The 24,169-nt window shown below is 44.3% G+C and overlaps 1 protein-coding gene and 2 long non-coding RNA genes across 6 annotated transcripts in view; 2 read left to right on the forward strand and 1 right to left on the reverse strand.

Moving 5' to 3' along the window:
- Positions 1-1,230: 1,230 nt before the first annotated feature.
- LOC6529915 (hemicentin-1) overlaps positions 1,231-24,169 on the reverse strand; it is a 120,284-nt gene continuing 97,345 nt past the window's right edge. For both annotated transcript variants that reach the window (XM_015196553.3, XM_039373378.2), the window contains 5 exons: positions 23,991-24,120; positions 17,433-17,561; positions 16,821-17,021; positions 4,178-4,356; positions 1,231-4,113 (listed from right to left, as the gene is read on the reverse strand). In XM_015196553.3, the coding sequence (XP_015052039.1) occupies positions 3,808-4,113; positions 4,178-4,356; positions 16,821-17,021; positions 17,433-17,561; positions 23,991-24,120 (945 nt within the window). In that variant the 3' untranslated portion in view covers positions 1,231-3,807. The remainder of the gene's footprint in view (positions 4,114-4,177; positions 4,357-16,820; positions 17,022-17,432; positions 17,562-23,990; positions 24,121-24,169) is intronic.
- LOC120321235 lies at positions 5,303-6,273 on the forward strand. Its single transcript, XR_005560836.2, has 2 exons — positions 5,303-5,576; positions 5,685-6,273. It is a non-coding gene; the product is annotated as an uncharacterized LOC120321235 (long non-coding RNA).
- Positions 18,609-21,701, forward strand: LOC26536183. Of its 3 annotated transcripts, none has more exons than XR_001454203.3 (3): positions 18,790-19,087; positions 19,204-20,103; positions 20,204-21,701. It is a non-coding gene; the product is annotated as an uncharacterized LOC26536183 (long non-coding RNA). The 3 variants fall into 3 exon arrangements; XR_005560835.2 differs by having other exon boundaries at positions 19,204-20,072; positions 20,143-21,701; XR_005560834.2 differs by having other exon boundaries at positions 18,609-19,087; positions 19,204-21,701.

Here is a 24,169-nt window from a genome sequence, read left to right on the forward strand (position 1 = left end):
AAGGCATTTCACTGTCATTAGCGCCAGAAACCGGCCTGGTTATCGGCAATTGTTGCTTTTCGTCTGTTGGCAAACAGGTTGGTTGCCCGACTCTTTAGGCCAAAAAGTGTAGCAGCCAGGTCCGTAGTGTGGCCATTACAAATCCTGCGGTGTCGATGTACTTTTGATTTCCAACTAATAAACAAGAGCCGCGCTCGCTGCTGTTTTGGCCACATCAACCGGTGGTGGTCGTGGTGACAACGCAACTTTGGGCTTGCGATTGCGATGGGTATGGGGGTATGGGAGTAAGGGGGCATGGGTATGAGTATGGGATTGGGTATTCGGTTTGGGCCAATGCACCAAACCGACCGAAAACATAAACCGGAATCTCCTTGCACAAAACAAGCAGAGCCTGCGGTCACCCAAAAGCTGCATTCGGTTGGCCTTTCCCTTTCGTTGGCCCCTGATTGATAATGATGCAACTGCGAACTGCCACTGCAACTGCAACTCAAACTGCAACTGCAACTGCACCATGCCAAATAGCATTGGCATTCCACTGAGGTCGCGGTTCAGCTTGCCATTGGGGATTCGTGCACTCACAAGGGGAACACAAATGTTTGGTCGAGGTGTGCGGAATGGAAAGTATTCTTGGGGTTCCACAAGTTCACTTATTTTACAGGAGAAGTCTTTCGGGAAATAATTAGCCAAGGCTATAGTACTACTATAAAAAATAGATTCATAAAATTTTATTGAAATGCTCTTTTGTTTTTTACCACTTGAATGCCATAAGGGGGTATTTTCCGGAAAGAGAAAATCATTAAAAGACTTCCTACTCCTCTTATAAGCTAACAATTAAGCAAATTATACATACATACTTACGCTTTAAGCTTTGTTGTTCATATAAAAAGTAAAGAAATTACTGGTGTAGCTTAACTTTTTTATGCCTTTTCCATCAAAGAGTATCTCCCATGTCGACTGATGGTGGTTTTCCCTCAACTGATTTCCACATTGCAGCTTGATGACGGGCGTTCCTGGCTGCTGATTGATTGGCAGAGTTTTCCCCGCTTTTCCGGGCCCTTGGATTGCACCATCTCCACCTTCAGCATCACCACCCAGTTAAAGAAATTTACGTTTTGTTGCATTTCTCTGCTTTTAAATTTTATTCCATGTTCATTTTCATTTCTGTGTGGTGTGTCGTGTGTTTGTTTGTTTGTCTTGTTTGCTTTCTGTTTGCCGCTCCCCTCGCCCTCCATTTTTATCTGCATTTTTATTTGCATTCTGCTCGGCTTGTGTTTTACTTTATGCTAAATTGGCTATTTTCCTTTGTTGCTTTGTCACTTAAACTTGTAAATTTCCTCGGCAGGCTGCCCAGCCCCGATCTTCCGACCTTCCGACTTTCCGATTTTCCGACCCTCCGACCTCCGGAGCATCCTGACCTTCCTGCCACCTCAACCTGGCCAATTGCCCTGCGAAGTTGGCTTAAGTCGGCTGGTCCGCCTGTTGCCAAGAATGCGGAGTTATTGCGTTGCTGGGCAGTGAACGGGGTCGCTTAAGAGTTAGTTTTTGATTCTGTTGTATGGGGTAACATCCTTCTATCATCCGCTCATAGATGGCGAACTTTGTGGCCAGATCGCCGAGGCTGAAGGTTTATGGCTAAAAGTGTTTTGTTGGTGGTGGTTGCTTACATTTCTCTTGGGCCTATGTCTTATATATGTAAACCGATTCTGCTTATTGTAACACGTATTGTTGTATCTCGTATTTGTATTTGCATTTGTTTTTGTATTTGTAATCGTAATTGTATGGGTTAATAGTGTCCCCTCTCAACCGCACTATCCAAACATTTTGCACTACAGATGAACATTCTGTCTCTCATATCGCAATTATCGTAATTACTCATTGGTTTTTGGTTTTAAAATTAATTTGCCACATTCGGTTTGTGTTGCACTTAGGAGCTAGTATTTTCTTTAGTCATACATATATGTTTGTTTGTTTGTTCGTTTGTTTGTTGGCTTTCTTTATAAATTATATTTTGTAAATATTACCAACACAATGAATCATAAATACATTTTGCTTAGTAATTCACTTGTTTAGTAATTTATTAGTTAGTTAACATGACGACGTGTTTGCTTGCTTCGTTATTACAGTTTCGCAATTTTCAGCTGACAATGAACCCAAGGAGCGAAAAAAATTACTCTCTCTAAATCACTAAACTGAACTATACATAGGGTGCACACATACTCCACTTATTTAATCATTAATCATTAAGTAAACCTCAATTTAAACTTATCATCATCTTACAATGCACTCCGCTCTTTGTCAGAATTCTTGGAACTCTGCAAATGTAATATTTTGCTGTGGCTTAAATTGGCGTTAGGTTCTTCTAAGTATTTCTCGTTTTTACACTGATCGCTTAGCCTACCGATATATATTTGTATGTATTGCGCATAGGATATAGAATAATCTGAAGCTTAGATCGACTAAGAAATAAATTACAAAAGCTTGGGCTTTGTACAACAAATTCTGTGGCAAGCAAACGATCTCGATCTCTATCTCGATTTCAATTTCGATTTCGCTGGCACATTGCTGATCCTTAAACTGAAATATTATACAATAGCTGATAATTAAACTTTTCAGTGGCTGTGTGTTTTTATTTTACATACATTATTGTTTAGTTTACTCGTGGAACCGCTACATATGATATTTTAGTCGCTTTAGTTTGGCGTTCGAACAACATTTAACACTTTTCATATCATATAGTATTTTGTAATTTATTTGCTTTTACGATGTGGTTTGAGCAATTTTCTACTTGAACATTTATTTACAAATATCGCTTATGTGGAGGGTCTCTCATTTGTTTTGGGGCTATATAAATATGCTTACTTTTGTGTTACAAAAATATTCGTAGTAAATGAAAACGATTCGTTTTTGGTCCTTTCAAACGATTGGAAACTCATTATGAAATGATAGGGTGCGGTTTAATGCCGAATAAAACCCAATTCGTTTAGGTTAAAACTCTTTTGATCATTCGCTTAATTTGATTTCCCAAAATATCTTACAGTTTCTTTGCTCGGGGCAAACTTTTCAAATGGAAGGAATTTGTTCGTGCCTGGTAAGTATTACTTCGTCGTCTCTGACGTCTCTTCATGTACAATTTTAAACTATAGGTTCTTCTCCTCGTCGTCGTGCTTTTAGTTCTAAACATCTTCAAAATATTTAACAAAATCAGTCGCTTTCTCGAGATCTCTTCTTCGTCGAAAAGGAACTTAAAGTATTCGCAATAATCAACTTCATAACAATGTTTTTCCTCAAAGAATTGTAAACATTTCCTTACGACTTCTGGCTTTGGCATTTAAGTTAAGCGCACACTCATACACATTGACATACAGCGATAGGGTTACAGTTACAGTTACAGTTACCATTACAGTTACCAATACAGTTAGTTACAGTTAAAGTTACAGTTACATCTAGTAGGGGGTTAGGGTAAAAATATTCGAATTGCTTTGGGTTAAATAGTCGGTTTCGTTTGAGGGTTCTAGAAAAGTGTGTTTTTTGGGATACTGATGGGCCTGGGCTCTTAGACTAGGGCAATTTGGATGCTTGGCTTAATCGGTTACAGATACACATACATATGTATTGCTATATAGAGTAGTAGTTGCGTAGCATAGTTCACGTGGTAATGTCGAGTAACTGGGTAAATCCATACATATGCTTAGCCATAGGGGGTTAGATTACATAGAACATTCGGTGTAGTAAACGCGTCAGTCACTCGCAAAGAAATCATTCACTTAACTTTCACTCTCACTCTTCACTCTCCGGTCGCAACTAAATCTAATGGCTGTTTCTAGTGGCCAGGCCTAAAGCCACCACCAACACCACCGCCCACCAGCCACGCCCATCGGCGGGACTGGCATTGAAGACGGGAAAGTGGATCTGCTCCGGCCGATTGAGCTCCTCCTCCTCGTCGTCGTCGATGGAGTTCGACAGCTGTCGGTGGCGCTTGGTGAAGTTCACGTTGAAGATCGCCTCCGCAACGCCACCTGGCGTGGAAACAATGAAGTAGAAGGTCCTTGGAACCCTTTCGTGCATGCTCACGTAGGTGAGTCTCGCCTCCTTGCAGAAGGGAGTGGGCAGATCCTGCAAACAATGGAAACTCCATTACACCTCCATTAGGGATTACACCTACTCCACCATCACTCACCTTCACCGCATAGGCCAGCACCGTACTGCCGTACTGATTTCCGGGCGTGAAGACACGATCTCCGTGCAACCAACGAGCGGCATGAGCCGGCGGATTGGCACAGAACTCCACGTTAAGATGCAGCGGTGATCCCGGATAGGCAACGGGCGTGGCATTCAGTGCCATGACTGTGGGAGCGCCTAGAAATATAAGAAGTATCCAAAATTAGCCCCTTAGCATTTCACTCTTATACAAACAACGAATAAAACATATTATTATTATTAACTTCTAATCTTAAAAGAGATAAAGAAGGATTTTAGCCAGCACCAGATCAGCGTGATATATTTCGATAGGCATGAGAACGAAGCGAATTAGCAAAGCAGAAACGCTCGTGGAAACTTTAGTGATTTCGCCCCCAGTTGGAGCATCCTTGGCTCGTTAGCCAGTTCCCGGGAACTTTTTGCACCGAGATTCCCCAAGTAAACTTCTGTAAGCCTTCTACGTCGCACTTCACACATGCTAAGCCAATTCCGGCGCAACTGTACGCCGTTGCCAAGTTTGTTTCGCCTCGCATCAGCTGCAATTAAAGCCATGGCGAAAAGTTTACGGCCACCGTTACCACCACCAATGCCATCAGCATTGCCGTAGCCATCGCCACTAATTAAAAGCGTATCACCCGACAAATGTGCCACTTACTGCCACAGAAGCCCGACAAGGACGATCTGCACCTCTGGCAAAATAAACGCTTGGCTGGGAGTGGGAAAAATCAAAATAAATAGAGAACAACATGTCGTGGGGCCAAAGGAAAAGTTGGCCCAAGAACGCCAAAACTTCATTAAAAAGTTTGCGCCAAAGCGAATTTTGTGGAACTTATGTGGGCCGTGTGCCCACAGTAGGGGATTATCTCTGTGAGATGCCAAAGCCTCACGACGTTGGCCAACACTGCGACAATCCAATTAGACACATGGGCCAACCCATTCCTTTCTGGCCACCTCGCCCGTTGTTCCCCAGCATATTTAATTATCGTAAGGCTCGAAATTTTGCAATTTTCCCCATCATCGCCAAGAGACAGAGACTTATTGAATGGCAGAGTTGGAGTAGGGTTGCCAAATAAACTTGTGAAGCAATGGCGAGCCGGGCAAACAAAATGGTCGAAAGTGTTAAGTGCAAATGAGTGTCAGGTGGGGCGGGTTAGGCAGAAGGCAGACACAAACAAAAACAAATCGAAGAACTCCGTTCGACACTCGCCAAATTTATAACCAGAAAAACCCCCAGTTTGGCCAGGGTCCTGGGCGACTAACTGTAAAATCAATTAAAACAAGTGCGCCAGGGTTGTGTCTGCCTGCCAAATTATGCGTTCAACGTCATTTTGCCGAGTTCTGCTTAGCCCCGACCCCATCCATTTCCCCTAGGAAAAAGTGTAATTTATTTGACAGCCAAAAATGATTTTTGCATGAGGCTCTTACCCAGCCTTAGCATCCCATTCACAGGGCTCTCAAAGAGATTTAAATTCTATTTTGATTTGCAGCCAGTGAACCGTGTGCAAGCATTTTAACCCAGAGCCCAGGTGGATGGCTGTCGACTGTGCCCCCAAGGTCAGTGCTTTGGTCATTGGTGCGACTTTTAATTTGATTTCCACTCGGTCCACCCGGGGGCGCCAAATAGAAATGAGTTTTGTATTGCCCGTAGTTGGGGCGATGGCAATAGCATCCAAATGCTTTGGATCTATTCGTTATAAATACTATGGCTTCCCAGTCAATCCCTGCGTGAAATAACATTAATATCGCAGAAAAAAGCGACGGGAAAATACTCAATTTATAGAGTAGAACCAAGCCAATGAAAAACAATTACATTCCCGAAAACAAGGCGCAGTTTTTCACCCTCTCTGGTTCCAGTAGCTATGGTGGCTGTGAAATTCTCAACAATTACGGGAACAGGACCACATGGGGAACATCCTTTTCGTGACATGCAAGGATGGCGATGAAAAAGGTGCTGGAACTTAAGGCGCATCTCCACCAGATCCACTACCAAAGTCTCTCCAAATGGATACCTATTAATCATACTCGCTTCATGCATATTATTAACATTTATTACTAAAATACATGCCTGTACTATAATAATATTTTAAAGTGGATACGGACTAGCACATGCAGTGTTTGCATATATCCTCTCCTCTGCACTAAGCTTTAAAATAGGAAATCAATACTGCGTGGGCTATGGTTCCAGTTAAATGTCTAGCAGAGCTACCCAAAAAACTTTGTTGTCCTTCCTTCATATTCGGACGAGCCAACAAGTGATTGCCGTTCACGAGTGAATACGAAAACTCAATTATTGTTTCGGTTCTTATTATTTATTTTCCTGCTTTCGAGAGCACTTTCCAGCACTGTCTGGTGCCCAAAGAATGCAAAATGACGGGGAAAAAGAAGGACAACAGCTTTCAGCGACGCGCAATCAATGGAGTGAAGTCCTGAGCTCCAAAAAGCAGCTACCACTCCCCAATCAAAGTGATGTAAAGCGTTTTCCCCCTCGTTGTTGCAGTTGTTGTAGCCTCACCTCTTTGCAAAGTTTTCGCACAAAAGGCAACTACGAAAAATTAAGTTAGCTTTTTCGGGCAACGGGAATTGAGTAATTTTCAGCCGTAAAACTTTATTATTTTGGACTGCAGGACTTCGCTACGTCTGCTCCCCTTTTTCATGACCATTGTTGTTGCAACAATTGTAGAACATGCAAAGTTGCTGTTATTGTTTAAATATTTATTTTCAGCTGTTGCAGCTGTAAATGCTGGCAGGAAAAGTTGTCTAGTGCCCGAAAGTGGGCAAAAACATGCAAATTTCATTGGGCCAACGAGGAAAGAGAAACGCAACCGCCAAAGCAACTCTTCGGGCAATGGACCAACGCAACGTGTAATTACATTAAGCCAGCCAAATTTGGCAACACTTTTAAACGGTCTCAAACGCACAAAAAGAACCTATTCCAAAAAGTGGCTTCTAAATGGGGGGGTAAGCTAGTATTAACAATAAAATTCATATGTTAAATGTGTGCTTTTGCATAATGTTTTATCTAAGGGAGTGCCAAATAAATCCATAGCGCTCAGTTATCACTCACGAAGGTGTGTAGAAATATGCAACGGATATTTTAAGCTAATTATTCAATATTTTGTAACATCATTTCAGACATCTTAGTATTTAGTTGTATATTTATATTATTATAATTCAAAAACAGCGATGACTTTTACTTTATACAGTTGTAAATTAAAAGCCTCTTCAGATTGTGCTTCTTGTATTGCTATCTCCCTGGGTATTATTTTAATGGGCAGTTGTGAGTGCCAAAATGCCAAAGAAATGGCATAACGGCTCAGATTAGAGCCGGCAATTACAGGTGAGCGGCGCCAGAAGACCTAAACAGCTTGGCAAACATGCCCCCGGGTGTAGGGCCTTCTCCGACTGCTCCAAATCCTCCGACTCAGCCTTAAAATCCTGCCCGGAGTCCGGCGAATGGTATTAGGTATGCGGGGCTGCACGGGAAGAGGGCGGGTTCTAAGATAACAGCAATCCGACAGGCAGCAAGTGAAAATAACAATCATAATATTCAATTATGCAATGGTTGCCCGAGGAGCAACAGCACGGCCACTGGAACTGGACGGGGATCCATGGCGGACTGGGAAAGCAGGGTAGCAGGGAGCAGGAAAGTCGCTGGTTCGTTCCATGTTCTGCTGCTGAATAATTAATAAACATTGTGTGCACTTAATGCAAAAAGCTGCAAATAAAATTACCAACTGCCACGGCTCGTTGTGTACTGAAAATCATTGAAATCACTGGGCGTTGAAAAAACAAAACAAACCGAACCCAACTGAGCCGAGGCCGAGGTTCAAATTGAAATTACGTGACCGGGCTGAGCAATCAAGGAGGGATTAGCGGGTTGTTCCCGCTTTTAGTTTGCCATTTGTCACTTGCCAATGGCCAATTTCCAATTGCAGAGAGCGCACCTTTGGGCGCTTTTAATTGAATTTATTTTCGACGAGGTGGTTGCTGAATTATTGATCACCGCGATGACAAGTTAACCCAGTGAAGGATGCGACTTCCGACCGGGTCCAAGGCTTCTCGGCATTTGTCTTAAGTTTTGGCAACTTTTCGGCCCAGCCTAAGCTGCTCAAAAATTAATGAGGGCACTGGGCGAAAGAGCCGTGTCGCTTGTATTTAGCCAAAAGGTTGCTAAACTTTGCCAAGTAATCTCGTGCTCGGTGGTTTGCTCTGGTTTTAGGAGTCGAAGCACGCGTTTTGCTGGGCGATCTTAGGACTCACCACCTGGCAGTGTGGGGATTTTCAATGGAGTCGATTAGATGGCTCAGAGAAAGAAAAGAGTCTATACTCGAAATAGGATATTCATAAGAAATGCCGGAAGTATTAAGCTTCGATTATTTTTTGCCGTGTAAGAGTGAGCATGCTTATGGCTTGAGGACACCCACACACCTATAATACGAGTATACTTTACTTTTCCTAATTGAAATCCCTTCAAGTATGTCGACTTCAAAGTCAATTGCTCGGGGACAACTGCACTGGTCTGAAAACTGAACAGATAAAGCCAAAAGAGGAGCACTGGGCCATTAAGAGTGACCAAACAAACTTTGACGCTGTGATGACCTCTAAGTGGCGAAAGGAAATGGCCGGACCGAGATCTAGACAGAGATTGATATACTCGCATGGTGGAGGTAAAGTGCAGCTCTGGTTATGCCAGGGTTATCTTTTCTCTCAGTCCCCATTCAGAGCCAGTGTGTGCTCATCCACACACTCGTGTAAATATCTGTAACCCAAATCTTGAAAATTTACAAAGCGCGCTTCTATGGCTGGCAATGTTGTCAACACAAATTAAGCCAGCATGTAAAGCTGAATGAGATGGGATGGAATGGGATGGGATGGGATGGGGTTGGGGTTGGAGCCCCTCTAACCCCACCGTAGTTTACGTATTTAAATATGCTCTTTCACTTTCAATATCAAATGAGTGGCTGGTTGGCAACTTTTGCCTGGCAGCAAGATTGCAACTTGCAGATACACGGATACGTAGATACGTAGATACTTTTGGCCGGGACCGGCAAAGTTTGCCAAATACGTAGAGACGTGTGTGCGCATAGAAGCGAACTTTGGATGAACAGCCTCGGCTTCGCATGAAACAGCAACCCAATTTGAGACAGTCCGCCCCTTCCCCCGGTTCCTCCCTTTTCAACCCCCTGCAGCTATTGCAAATTGCACAAGTTGCCAAAAATCGCTTCACATGTGCCACTTAAAGTTTTCGGTTTTTGGCCCGACTCTGTCCTGCAGCCAAGTTGCCAAGTTGCAAGATGCCAGGACTGCACCGCCCACTTTCTATCGGCCCGCTCTATTTTCCAGGCTACCTGCCACTTGTAAATTTAATAAATTTTTGCATTTTTGTTTGCCGACGTTGGGCCGTGAAAGTGAGATGTCAGAAAACTTTTAAGTGATGTTGGTAAACACACAGAATTATGGTTGAACAAGATGAAAGTGAAGTCTGAGCAATGGCAAAGTTTAATAGAATCGAACGTTCATTTCGGCTTGATATGCACAAATTTTGCTAAATGCTTGCGTCTGCTGATCTTGGTATACGAAAAATCTACAGTTTATTCAGTCGTCACTGAGATTTACGGCTTATGCAATTTTCAAATGCGAATGGTAATACTTGAAAAATAACCCATCACTTAATGAAAATCAAAATGGATTGCCGAATTTTTCAGCTCACAAGAGCAGAGCTCGCACAGAACCAACATGAACCAACGTGATAGGCCTTATGAAAAACTATATTCAGTTTTGGAAAATGTGCAGTCAAGTGCCTTTTCTAGTCTACAAGCTTTTAGGCCAAATTATGTCCCTTTTGCCCAAAGTCATCCAACATATTTCGAAAATTCCAACTAGTGAGTTGGGTTTTGGCAATTGAACGTTCATTTCCGATTGTCAATCGGAGAGGGCCCAGGATCTGGTGGTCAAAGGTTAAGGGCTTAGGCAGTTAAGGGAGTTAAGGCAGTTAAGGGGGTTAAGGGTGGTCTCTACCCCTGTGGAAAACCAACCGCACCTGGCGCCAGGACCTCTCAGACTCGCTCGGTTATTTACGTAGGCGCCTGATAAAATTGCGTGTCCAGTGCAGCGTACGGTGGCAATGTTTGCGGTTATGGCGAATGCCAACCAGACACGCCCCCCGCCTCCAAATGGGTGTATATGGCTGGGGTGTGTGTGTGGGTGTGGGTGTGCGAGTCTGGCAGGCCTATGCTTTATCGCCTGACATTTGACATTTTTATTAGCTTTGTGGCGACGGCGTTTAATTACTTTGCACGCTGCGCACAATGTCCGACATTTTTATATGCACTTCCTGCCCAGTGAAATGCAATTAAAATATGCATTTGAGTTATAATACCAGGGCCATTGACCGGCCCCAAAAAACACGCGTGGACAGCTCATTATCCTTTGAAATCCGGATGGGGGCATTCACCAGACACACACTCGCACTCATTTCGACAGCTGTAATGAGGCATTTAAATCCAACTCTCTGCTCAGCCCATTAAGACTGCACTTCACCCGTCTCCCAATCCCAATCTTAATCCCAATTCCAATCCACTGGAGGCCAGTTCGTGGGGGGTTGACATCGTTGTAGAGCAACTGAAACTCGAACTCAGCTGCCTCTCAGCAGCGCACTTATTAGTTTGGTGCAAAACCAGCAAATGCGGCTGCCGCTGGGCACAATTGGTGGCTGGTGTTCCCGAAAGGGGTTGACATTCCAACTCAACCCAATACAAACCAATCCAAACCAAACCAAGCCAATCCAAACCAAACCTTACCAAACAAAAGCAGCCAGCCAATCTACTCCTGCTGGCACCACTCGACGTCTTGTGGCGCGGAATTTGCATGCTCAAGTGCGGAAATCAACTGCATTTTGCTAATATTTTTACAGGCCAAGTGCGAATTGGTCAAGTGGCGCGAATTAGTCTTGACATTCGACCCTTAAAGGTCACACACAATGCTAGAGTGCTAGAATGCTGTCAGATTGTTTTACTGCTCGCATCCGGTGGATTTGGCTGGCTGGCTGGAAGTGGGTAGCGCACTGGTCGACGGTCGACTGGTCCACTGGCGACATTGCGACGTCTGGTGGCGTCTATTTGCACAACTTTTGCAGCTCATTTCCGCTGCAGCTGCAGGCAGACCGAAAACCCCACAGAAGTTGCACATCAGTGCTGTCAACTACCAAATGCAAAACAAGGAAAAATCAAACAAGGGCAAAACATATTAAATCAAACCATATGTAATTACCACTGAAGTCCTCTTTAGCTATTGTATTCTATAAAGTACTATAGGTTCTTATGCACCTATGTAAATATCTATGACTTTCCTTTTTCAGGTTTAACCAAGTTTTTGTTTTAATAAGCAGAAACTTTTAATTATATCTCATAGAGTTTTTGTATATTTTCAGCTGTAGCAGATCTTCTCAAAAAATATGTGTTTTGTTATCAGAACTAAAATTATGCAATAAATTAAAATCGAAATATATAATTTACTTAAAATAATAAACCGGCTCACAAGAGAGACGGATCTGACCGGAAATGGGCAAAATGGGCAGATCTGATGATGGCATCCCGCTCGCACTGCGTCTGTCCCACTCGCTCTCGCTTCTGGAAATGGCCAAAAATGATTTCTGCAACTGTCTGAAAAGTTTTTGCATGCTGCCTTGGCAGCCATTTTTTAGCTTTCCGGGGTGTTTTTGATGACAAGTTTCTGACTTCATATTTTAACTAACGACTCCAGACAGCCACCCGCACAGAGAAATTGGAAAAGAGCCGGCAACACACATATGCAAAATTATAATTTAGTCAACAATTTTTTAGCTCCGACTTTGTGTGAATGTGAGTGTGTGTGCGTGTGTGTGTGTTGGGATGTGTGTGTGTTTTGTAGGAAAATTGAAGCGTAAAAATTAATGCTTGAGTGCGCTCTGTGCAAAAGACAACACACCGAAAAGGACACAAAACTGTTGACAACATGGCGCAAGGACGACTGTAATGAGTGGGGAAAAGTTCCGAAATTGCATTCGGGCAAATGTTTTTCTTTGGCTTTTCAGGGAAAACTATTTCGAATGCACATCCCCGTTTGTGAGCAGGAAACTGAGACATTTGGACTGCTTATAATTAGGAAAACTTGGCTATATTTACCCAGCAAATCAATCGGAAATCGATGTGAGGGCTTTTCCAGCAAATTGCCGGACTGAAATCAAATTATTTTCAAATCCCAAAACGTACTTCAAAGTATTTTTCAGACAGTGGTTAAACTATTTACCAATTTGAGAGCGCTTCCCCTGGGATTCCCCATGCGAAGACTTTGAAGTTTTTAATTCATTTCAACCCCCCTGGCAAATTTATTTCGAAAACGCTTATCTAATGCTCAAGATCGTTTTGTATTTTCCTTCTTTTTTTTGTTGTGAGGGTAGGGGAGTGGGCCGAGAAGCATTTAACATGCAATTTAGCGCAGCTGCTGTGAAAATTCCGACTGCCTTTAAAATCTTCGTCACAGGGCGCAGTAAATTGCCATTTAAATGAGGCACAAATGAAAAGCGCGAAGGGGGCGCAAAAAATTCTTTCGCATATTTTATGAAAAGGGCCCGCAAAAAAAAAAAGTATATATATATGAGAATAAAAATTGCCAACCCCGAACTCCAAACCTAATGAGTAGAAACAAAGCAATATTTGCTGGCGAACGCGGCAAAATCCGAGAGCAAATTTGCCAAGAAGAAAAATTACGCATGGAAAATGGAAAAATGCGAAAATATTTCCTCCTCGTGCGTTGATCAAAAGCGAGCAACATGCATATTACAAATTAGCATGCATAAAACAGGGCCAAGAATGGAATGGCCAGAAATGGGTGGTTGTGGGCGGTTCGAGTGTGCCAGGACATAAAGCAATATTTATGTTCTCGTATCGCTTGAGGGGAGTTGCGATGAGTTGGCCCGCGTTTCTTGGTCTAAATTAAGCGTGGAATATGCGTGGAAAAGCTTTTATTAAAACAGGCCGAACTCGGCTCTCATTGTACTTCGGTACTCAGCCATCGCCAGCGTAGCTGGTTCCTTGGATCCCTGGGCTCGTAATGAAAATTCCGCAAATAATCATGGGAGGGTGGTTGGCATTACGCGGGGGAAATGCTATATGGGGATAAGGAGGTGACAAAATGGATGGATGAATCTTGATGCAGCTAAGCTTCACAAGGACCACATAATATTTTAATCATAATCATTTAATTTGTGAAAGTGTTTTTAAGAATGCCACATTTAGACGGAGGACTTCAAATGATACACCACACTTTCCATGTCATAATTTTGGACACTTTTTCAAATGTTATTGTGCACCTAAAGACTTATTAAAGAATGTAATGCCGAGTAATGGTTCGAACTGCTGCAAGCTTTGGAAATGTTCAACTGCATTTCCACTTCCCTTTACTTTGAGTCCACTTATGGATATTTCTTATTAAAATCTACTTTGCCACAACTTTTCGCTGCATTTGTTTAAATTACTTAAAATTGTGCTTGCAAGATGGCAGAGTCTACTACTACTGAGCTACTTTTGCCAACTGCCAGTTAACATATGCATAGCTTGCCATGCCCCCGCCGCACACACACACACACTCACACACGCACACAGAGGCACACACTAACACACTGTCAACAAGAAAACGCCCACATAAAGTTAACGACAGCGAACGAGGGCGAAAAGAAACCAAAAAAAGATGGCGAAATTGTGAGGGAAAATTGTTATTTAATTTGTGTGAGTGCTGAACATTTTTGCAGCTGCTGTTGCTCAAGTTCTTGCTGCAAAACTTTTTGCCCAGCACACGCACTAAACTTTAACACAAGCATAAATTTGGGCGCACACAGATACTCCTTGGGCGGCGCGTTAGTGTGGGTAAGTAAGTGCACTTTGCATTGGGGCCGCCGCGAATCCTTTGGCTTTCTTCAAAATTCATATGCACATTTATTTTACTCACAGCCCGCTCCTCAAGTAGCTGCATATGCAAGTAGGTGCAGCAGCAGCAGCAGCTCCTTTGCTTATTTGTTGCATAATTTCCGCCCACCAGCAGCCAGCAGCTTTTTTCTTGGCTTAAACGAAGCGTGAAGGCAACACGGGCTGCAATTTTAAGTCACGAGTTCATTAGGAGCGCCCAGGAAACAAAGGGGCCACAAAACTTTCATATGCATAATGAAGATCCCCCCCACAGACAACCCCATAGACAACCAACCTCGGCCCACCTTTCGCTCGGACTAATCAAAAATGTCAACGAAGCAAATGATTGAGGCCATAGTAATCCCTTTGTCATCGCTTTTTGGCCTTCTCCATTTGACTTGGTAATTACGGACAGGTAATCAGTGCAGCTCACGGTTTGAGGAGCGATTATAAGGTTCCATCGTTATTGCTTGGATGCTTCAAATGAAACTCAATGGCCCTCCGATATTTCTTCCCTCTTTGCTGCATTGAGAGAAATGTATAGCTATCGATGCTGTATTTAAGAAATTTTTAACGCACCATTACTTTCTTGGTGAATTTAAAAATGAATACATATGTATATAGTTCAATCAAAAAATGAGTAAGACATCTAAAAGTTTTCGGATTAGCATTTTATGTTTGTAGTTTAAATATAATCAAATAATATTAAAAAGTCACTTCCCTTATTTTTTACCTATTAGTCTATGTCACCCTTTTCTATTTACAACCAAGAATACCTACAAAAAAGAGCGTTTAGAGATGTTATGACCGAAAATGCAACTGTGACCAGTGGACATCATAAATGACAATCGAGATACACATTTTTTGGTGCCTTTTTCTCTGAAAGAGCTGTGAAACTTTGCAGACAGTCGACGACAACTTTTCCGGAGTTGGTCTTTGTATTTTGTTTAATTTTACAAGCAAACACAAATAGTGGAAGTAACTAAGGCATCTCATGGTATCCTGGCACACACACACAACTCCTAACAGGGGAGTATTTTCTTCACTCTTTGCTGCTGGGCTGTGAATTTAATCTATTGTATGGCTCCTCTGTCTTCAATTTTTCTGCATTCTAGCCCCTCACTTTCGCTCTCTCTCCCTCTCGTTAGGTTTCTCTATTATCCTGTCGACTTTGACTGGAAGCCTGGGAATCCTTTTGCCGTCTGCCACTTGATAAATATGACTATTTCACGCTTCCACCCACCGACGAAACCCACTCACCTGCCCACTCCTCTCTGTTGTTTATTTGCGTTAAGTGTTAGCTGCGACGCTTCTCCCCACTCGGTGTCCCTACCATTTCACCTCGGTTTTCCACCTGCCTGGCTGCCTGGTATTTTGTTTATCTAGCACTCAATTTCGCAGTTTTAATGACAAACTGTCTTACCTTGAAATTGCATGCGGGAGCATTATAAGTGTCTCCATTTCGTGTAGAACACCAACATCCACCATCCACCATTCAACCTCCACCACCCACTTCTGGGTTCTGGGTTCTCGAGGAGCAAGGACATTGTTTGATTGCTTGGCTCCGCTCGTCCGGAGATCTGGGAGCCACTGTGTGGAGCCGAGCTGAGCTGGGCAGAGCTGTTTCATGTTTGGATTGCACTCGAGGGTAAGCCAGGTCCTCAACTCATCCTGCTCCTGGCAGACCCACCCCTTTTGCCCCCCCTACCGACCACTTGGCAAGTTTTATTGTCTCAATGTCCACTTGGCTTTTGCCTCAAGACAACTTAATGCGCTTTGCTGGGGCGGAGCAGACGAGTGGAGGTGGAGGTGGTGCGAAGTCAAAGCTAACGCATTTTCCTTAATTTCCGGCAGCATGATTTCCAATTTTTCTTTCAAATTCCCCTGCACTTGTGTCGTATACTTAATAAAACTGGCAAGACTGGCAAGAGCGGCAAGAGACTGAAGGAAGTGCGCAAGCTGATTGGAATTGCCTTTCGCAATGTCATCAATCATGCGTCGTTTTCCACACGCCCAGGCAAAGATTTTGACAAGTGTCAATGCGACAAGAGAGCGCACGATAAGCCCGACTATAAAGGAGCTGTGGAAAAGCAGAGAAAAGGCCGAGGAGACTGGAAAAACTGAGGAAACCGGGGAAACTGGGTAAACTGGGGAAAAAGAAAAGAACGAAATCGTTGGGGAAAATCACATGCAAAGTAAAATGTCGAACTTCTGACAGCAAGAAAATAAAACTTTTCATTTGTTTTCCCTGCTCTGCCGTGTCCCGAAACTGCTGTCAAAGTTTTTAATGTTTTTAACTCCTCGCTGTCACCTGAGCAGCCACCCATTCGGAAAAACCACCCATCACCAGCCACCCCGCCCCCACAAAAAGTCTGTGGAAACTGGGCCACACCCAATTTTCTGGTGCTTCTACAACTTCTGATTCATCGATTGGCTGCGGGGTTAAAGGGGTATATCATAGCGAAGTGGGACTAACTCTCTGGTGACCACAAGCTATTTAAATTCCCAAACCAATTACTTTATAAACTATGGATTTGCATTGGAGTAATACATGAATTTGAACTAGATATTAATTGTGGTAGTAGTATCCATTGTCAAATACGAATGTGAAGAATAATTATTAAAACTATTAAACTCCATTATGTCTAAGGTATAGTAAGTAGTTTCTATCGGTTCACTCACCCTTCACGGAGAGCGTGACGCTCTGCAGGACCTCCAGCTTCTTCTTGTTGGTGGGCGACTGCCCCACGCACTTGTACATGCCCGCATCCTGGTACATGACGTCCTTGAGCGAGAACTGGCCGGTGGGCTGGCTGCTGCCGTAGCCAAGGCCACGTAACCGGGCCGAGATGGGGTCCAAGTGCGACCAGCAGCCCAGGGAGCCTAGAATGGGGGAGGGACATGAAAGGAAGGGCATGATTTAATTAATTGACTTCCAAGGAACTCGACACGCAAGTTTTAATTTCTTTAATTGATGCGTCACTGCCGCGGACGCCGAGCCATTTGTCTATGCTAGTCATTTGGCCGAAAAGTGAGCAAAGTAAATTGCACGCATAATTAATTTCCAATTGCGCTAATTAATGAAGAGGCGCACAAAAGGCCACGACTCGTCGTTTCGATCGAACGAAAGTAAAATGTAAAATGTAATTACAGCCCAGACGCATTTCTCATTCTAAATGGGCCACGAATTCGGCAGTTTTTGCGACGCCTCCACCAAAAAGCCACTGCCGCCCACTTCCTTTGAAGTTTTTGGCCAGTGAGTAGATGGTAGTTGGTAGTAGGAAGTTGGCTTACCTTGTGGACACTGCAGGGTTACCGCTCCGCCCAGCTGCACTTCCAGCTGGCCCTTGTTGGGATTGTGCGAGGCAGCTGCCACGGAAACATCCTGATCATCCGGCTCGGAGGTCACATCCACCGAATCAACTGCAAAGATAAAGGACGCAAAGCAGAAGCCGTCAGTTAGGGCTGCAAACTCCAGACCACATGTGGCCTAGGGATATACCATAATACACCGAAAACAAAAGTGGTCAAGTGAGCAGCAATACGTTTTATAAGCAAGTAGTTAAAGTCGAAGTTAATTATCAAATCATTGCATTCATAAGGAGGTAGCACTTTTAATATTAATATAACAGAAAAGCACCCTTAAAGTGGAAAAATCCTTGAATTGCACAGAAAAACATGGCAATTTTGTGGCCGTGCAAATCCGAGGGCTGTTGGCAATTGTCAAATGTGACAATATTTCAATGACAGAGCCAGCAACAAATTGCTGACGCGCTGCGAACACCTGAGTCACTCCGCAATGAGTTGTCACTTCCGTTTTGATGGCAACTAAGAGTGAAAATCGCTGCTCAGCTAGCTGGAAAATTGCCTGAGCTGCAATCTTCTTTGCCGCGAATTCATAAATACATATATTTTATGCTCGTTTCCGGCGGGTGGAGCATTTTGATGTTGGGGTGTTGGGGCAAAAGAAGCCATAACGATGCTCCATTCTAATTTCCAAGGCGGGCTGGAGCACACACTCGCATATTTTTCACTTTCCTTGCCCGCAAGATGGCTTTAAGTTTCAGGGCGTCCTTTGTGAGGCGTACTTTATGACGCTATTCATATTACCGCATAAATAACAATTTGCCCTGACATGTGCCCAAAAGCATGCGGCCAGGTAGCGAGTCCTTTGTCTGCCACCGGATATCATAACAATAAGTTGCCAAGTGGCGACCTGGCGACCTGGCGTGGAAAAAAGCGATGTCGGCGACAATGGCGGCGGATCTTGGCGAGAAACCCGGAGCATTCCACCTCAAAATGCTCCTCGGGGCAAGCGACAAATTAGCAGACCCAAAAGTGAGCCGCACAATCAACAGAAACTACTAATTACCAGGCGGCCTCGAGATACGCTAATCGAAGGAGAAACCCCAAAGTTTCGAGTCTGAGAACTGTGATTTTGCAAGGACCCTTTCGAGAGTGAGTGTGTATGGGTGTGTGAGTGAGTGAGAGACAATTAATTGTAAGCTCCTTTCGCCTGCAGAGACGACCCTTCGTCGCATGTCAATCAACCCTCCACGAGCGGGGATTTTATTGCTGACAATGGCAAAAGTCCTCCCCGCGCAGGACGACGGGACGACGGGCGTGTTACTTAGTCAAAATCACGTAGTTATAAAATTTTTTATTGCCCTACACAAAGGCGGACAAGGGCGGCGTCGCTCAAATTGACAACTTCAATGGCCAGCAGGGGATCGGGCAGTACGAGTACGAGTACGAGTACGGGTCCTGGTACTCGAATTCTGGTCTGGACTGAAAGGAGAACCCGCTGTACTCCGCCTCCGTAGAAACCCCAGCGAAAATGTCTAATGAGCTCAGCTCGTCTCGACTCGACTCAACTGACAGACATTTGTCATTTGGCCAAAGCTGCAGGCGTGTTTCGAGGCGAAACGATAAGAAAAGTATCTACAACAGTGAGTTAGCGGCGTAGAAAAATGGCTAAAATGAACCATTAACTTAAAGCTACTAGAGCTAGACAATAAGGAAATTAATATTGTGTTTTTTCCCACAACCTTTTCTATTTTTACAGCGAACATCCTGGAACATCCTTTTATGCAGATGACAAAAGAGAAAGTAACAGTTTGGGAGGAGACTGTCAAAGGAGCATTATTAAATGAAACACTTAGACGATCCCACACTCAAAGTACTCTGCTTAGAAATCAATTCCCTTAACCCCCTCCCCTACGCCACCCAGCAAATGAAACTCTTTCAATATTTTTTCCAAGTTTTCCACACACACGCTCGCATTCATAATTTAGGCACTTGTTTCACGCATATTTTACTGAATGGCCATTCATAAAAGCGCCCAACTTCCATTCCACTTCCATTTTTGGGGGAAAAGAAGCAAAGGAAAACAAATAAACAGAGGCAAACAAATGGGCATCGAGTACCGCCCATATGGCGACACTGAAGGAGATTGAGAGCGAAAGGTCCTTGAAAAGATGGGGAGAAAGTGATTCCTGCCGCCCATCTTTTGGGTGCGGGGCACACACTCGAATAAATCCCAACTCATAACAACGGCAAATATGAAGGGCAAACAGTAAACACTAATGCAAACAAGGGGAATCAATATGCCGGGTTCAGACTGAGGCGGTTTCCCGATTCTGGCCACCAATCATTAATCATAACGCATCATCATCAGCCATGTTGGCGTTTCGCCTTCAAGAACTCCGCCTGGATGGGTAAATGGGTGAAACGGTCGATGGGTGGACGAATGGGTGACCTGTCACTTTCAGAGATCCCAGGAGAAGTGGCGAGTCCCTTGCCGTATAGAGTGTATTGATGTGTCGACACAGCCCGTCCCCTGTCCAAAGTGTGAATATGACGGACCGGCGTGATCCATAAATCCTTCAACAAACTGCAAAGTTTCACTCTCGATGTGGAGGTGGAATGCCATAGGTGGGTGGCAAATGAAATTCCCCCACTGAAGGTACTTTACCCACTTTTTTTCGCTTGCAATTTTCATTAGCACTCCTGCCCCACGACCAAGATTAATTTGCATTTTTTCCGCTGGCTCTTCATCTTCGTAGTTAGTCATGAATATGAAGGAGGCCGACGAGATGCAGCATCATCATCATCATCACCAGCATCACCATCAGCATCAGCATCGCGGAATACAATCAGCTTAACTTACAAGCTGCATAAACAGCCAGCGGAAGCGGCTGAGAGTAAACTCTCGGGCTGCTGTGATTGCATTTGTGTCTTGGTTATAAATTTTAATTTTCCCAACCCCACCACCCCCCGCGCAGTTTGAGGAATTTGCAGGACTTTCAGCGAACACGCGATTAATTTGCAATGAGTTGAAATTGAAGATGATTGCAGTGGATGCAAGAAAACAGGGGAATTTCAGATACCGGAACATAATAGGTTCTTTTCAGCCGGGGACCGATGCAAATTGGTGGGGCGAAGGCACTGCGACTTGCGACTTACTCCATCATATCCATAAAAGATAATCTCTCGACAAATTTCCGTTTATGCCAGAGAAAAGTTTGCGGCCATAAAAAATACTTTACGGCAAGACATTTGTCCGCAACGAGTTTTTAATATTTGCTCAAGTTGTCCAGAAGAAAAGGCGCCCAGCCGAAATGAGTTTCGATTTCATCTGGGGGCAAGGACAAATAAAATTTTATTGAAAATCTTCCCGCCGAAGGACGAGCGACCCTCCACACATACCGAAACATAATCGCTGGCTATAAAAACAAAGGCGCAGCAAACAAAAACGGAAAAACTAATAATCGTGCGCGCCGATAAACACAGAAATTCAAGTTGGCCAAAGGACATGGGAGCTCTCGCCAGGATAAGGGCGAAATAAACAATCAAGTTAAACCGCGATAACCAGCATGACAAAGGATAATGGATAACATGGCCCAGGACTCTGGAAATCGGCGCAGTTGGGGCATAAGAAATGGCTCGCCATCGAAATGCTTACGACAGCGTGTAGAATTAGATTTTATTGTAATTCGCCTTCGATTCGACACGGCTCGAATGTCCTGCATCCACTGGGACTCGTTTGGCTGAAGCTGCTGCTTCGAAGGATGTGGGCCTGCTGTTTGTCTCTTCAGCTGAGTGGTTGACAATGTGGCAGAGTCCTTGTGGTTGTGGTGGTCCTGTTGGTCCTGGTGGTGCATTTTCTTAACAGTTGCCTGGGCAAATTAGTTCACTGCGAGGCGAATGCAATTTGCACACGGATTTCGGTGGCTGGCTTAGCCGCAAAAGTGACCCTGGGGAATTAGGTGATTTGGGAGGAGATTTCAATTGCCCTGGGAGTCCACCAAGGCCACTCTCAAGTGTATATTTATATGTATTAAACTATCCTTTAATATTGGTTCATAGGGTGAAGTTGTTAAATGATTTTTCAGAACGGAGGATTTCAGTTCCTAGAAAACACAAATCTTATCACGCCATTAAGCATAAGCGGTGTTTTCCATCTGTCGCACACTTAATCCTCTAAATCCTCATGTTGCTGCGCAGTCAAAGTGAAAGTAATAAAGCCACAATTAAAAGCGGCTCCTGATTCGCTTCCACACACTCGCTATGTGACTTTTTGAAGGACCTGTTTGCCATATAAACTGCTCAAGTTGGCAAACTTTCACTAATTGCACATTGTTCGAGCAAACGGCGAGCAAGGCTCTCAACATTAATTAGCCCCAATGAGAACTTTAACTCATTAATGAGGCTGGCAAACAGAACTTTGGTCAATGGCCCTGGCTTATGTGATACCTGAACGTGGCCCACTTGAAGGACGAGGCCGAGTGCGCCAAGGACCTTGGAGTCCTGGCCTACCGCCGTCACGCTCGTCGCTCCTGTTGACGTACGTGTCAAATTAGCGACGTTTTAACAAGCTCGTGTCCGGTGTCCTGAGCTCCGAGATCCGAGTGTTCCGAGTTCCCCATGCTCCTCCAATGGGGCTGCCAAAGTCGAAGCCTCCGTTCTCCAGACGGGCGAATCAATCACGCGAAAGTGGCCGGCGCAGAAAAGTTTGAGCAACTGCGTCAAATTGCCTACTTTTGTGGGCCCTCCGCACTCCGGATTCCACATTCCGCATCCTGTGCCTGCGTTTTCCCATTTTCCCATTTTTTTTCGCGTTCGGTTGGGCAACGCTGATTGCTTTTTCATTGCAGTTTGTCAGCGTTGTCCTCGTTGTTGTCGACAGCGAAGTTTTCCTTTGCTTCCCTGCTACCTGTGCTCTCGCCTCCTCGGGTTTTCCTCGCCATTTTCCACCTGAATGGCGGAGGATTCGGAGGAGGAAACATATCGTCAGCAATTAAGCCCGCATTCAAACGTCTGTCTGGGATTTGGGAATCCCAGAATCTGTTGCCTCGTAGCTTCCCTCACTTAAATGCGATTTATCAGTTTTTTTTCGCTTTTGGTTGCTTTTTCCCAGAGACTTAAATTTGTGCCATCCTCTGGCTGCCTCAAAAATCTTCCTTGGCCGCCATTTATCATGGGTCTAGCAGCTGTTTTATAGTTTATGACAGGCAAGTCGTGTCTGTGTTACTGCCATATCTTATGTCTTATAACCTATAGGTACACACATATAGAGAAGGAACGCCTGTTGTCACAAATGGGGTTTGGATGCCAGTTGGATTTGCCATTTCGGCAGTTTCGTGGACTGGCGTTCGAGTTCGATAAAACGTTTTACAAATTGATTTATGTGCTTAACATGTTGCCAGCTCAGCGTCTCTCACAATTAGATTTCGCTGGAAAATGCGGAGGAAAAGTTTTCTTTTCCCAGTTTTTCCCTCGCGCTCCCCATCAATCATCGATAATGTCGATGGGGCGGCCGTCTCCGTCACTTCTTGGCCTTTTCGGGCCGCACATTTTTTGTTTTTTGTTTTTCGTTTTATTAATAAAGCATTTGTTTTCCCATAATGAGCAGCGACAGGCGGCTGTCAGGAGTGGCGAAAAAATCTCTCCCTGGGGAGGATGAGGACGCGGATGTGGAAGGATCCATGTGCCTGATCCCTGCGTTGGCCTAAAAAAATGGCAACACTTTGTCAAGTTGTTATTACCAATATTTTACTTCTCTAGTTCAGCTTTTCCCTTTGCGGTCATGATTGATGGGCGGGTTTTCGAGAAGATGGATTTTGGGGCTAGGCAGTGCAGTTTTTCGATTCCTTGAGAGCTGCTGCCTTTGCAGCCATCGATTGCAATTGGCAATTGGCCGCCTAATGAGGCTGCAAATGAGTTTTCGAGACTTCTCGAGTTATATAATTCGATTGGTCGGCTTGATGGCGGCTTTTAGGCCGCCGCCTGTCAGAGGCGCAAATTCAATAAAAATATTTACCAGCATTAACATGCGCTGAGCGCATAAAGTGCTCTGCACCTCAAACCCTCGGCAAATAAAAAGGACCAAAATCCCAACCCGCAAACGAGAAAATATTGACAGCAAAATGGCGCGTAAGCATAAATAGTAAGGGAAAAGCGATGGGGTGACAGCCACCCACTCAATGCCAATGCCACTGCCAACGCCAATGCCAATGAAATTTGCCACATTTTGCATATGACAGAGGGTGGCGCCACAAGGCGCCTCGCAAAGTGGCAAGTGGCAAGAACATCCCCGAAAAATCACACCGAATATTGTCCTCCGCTGAGCGCCATGTGCGGTAGTCGTAAAATGTTTGCCGATTTTTGTTCATCGTTTTCCTTTTTTTTTGTGAATTTTTCGACACAGGGGCGTTGGTGTTACGTGTAATTTCGCAGGCACAAACTAATGGGCAAAATATTATCACGCGCCATTTTTAAGGCAATTTCACGCATACGCGGTCTAATTTACGGTTTTATTGGTTTCACGGGCTCTTTGGCGGGGATACTTACATCGCACACTGAGGTAATAGCCAATCGACGAGTACTGAAAGTTGAGGTGCCGGGACGTGCACTTGTACCAGCCGGAATGTTCACGCCTTATCGATGTGAAGTTGAGGAAACCATCGCCCGTTTGCGGCACCTGCAATGATGGAGAAGTGGGAAATCAGAATGTTGGCACTTTCAACGCG

This window comes from Drosophila yakuba, chromosome 2R, assembly GCF_016746365.2.
Source record: "Drosophila yakuba strain Tai18E2 chromosome 2R, Prin_Dyak_Tai18E2_2.1, whole genome shotgun sequence".
Taxonomy (NCBI): domain Eukaryota; kingdom Metazoa; phylum Arthropoda; class Insecta; order Diptera; family Drosophilidae; genus Drosophila; species Drosophila yakuba.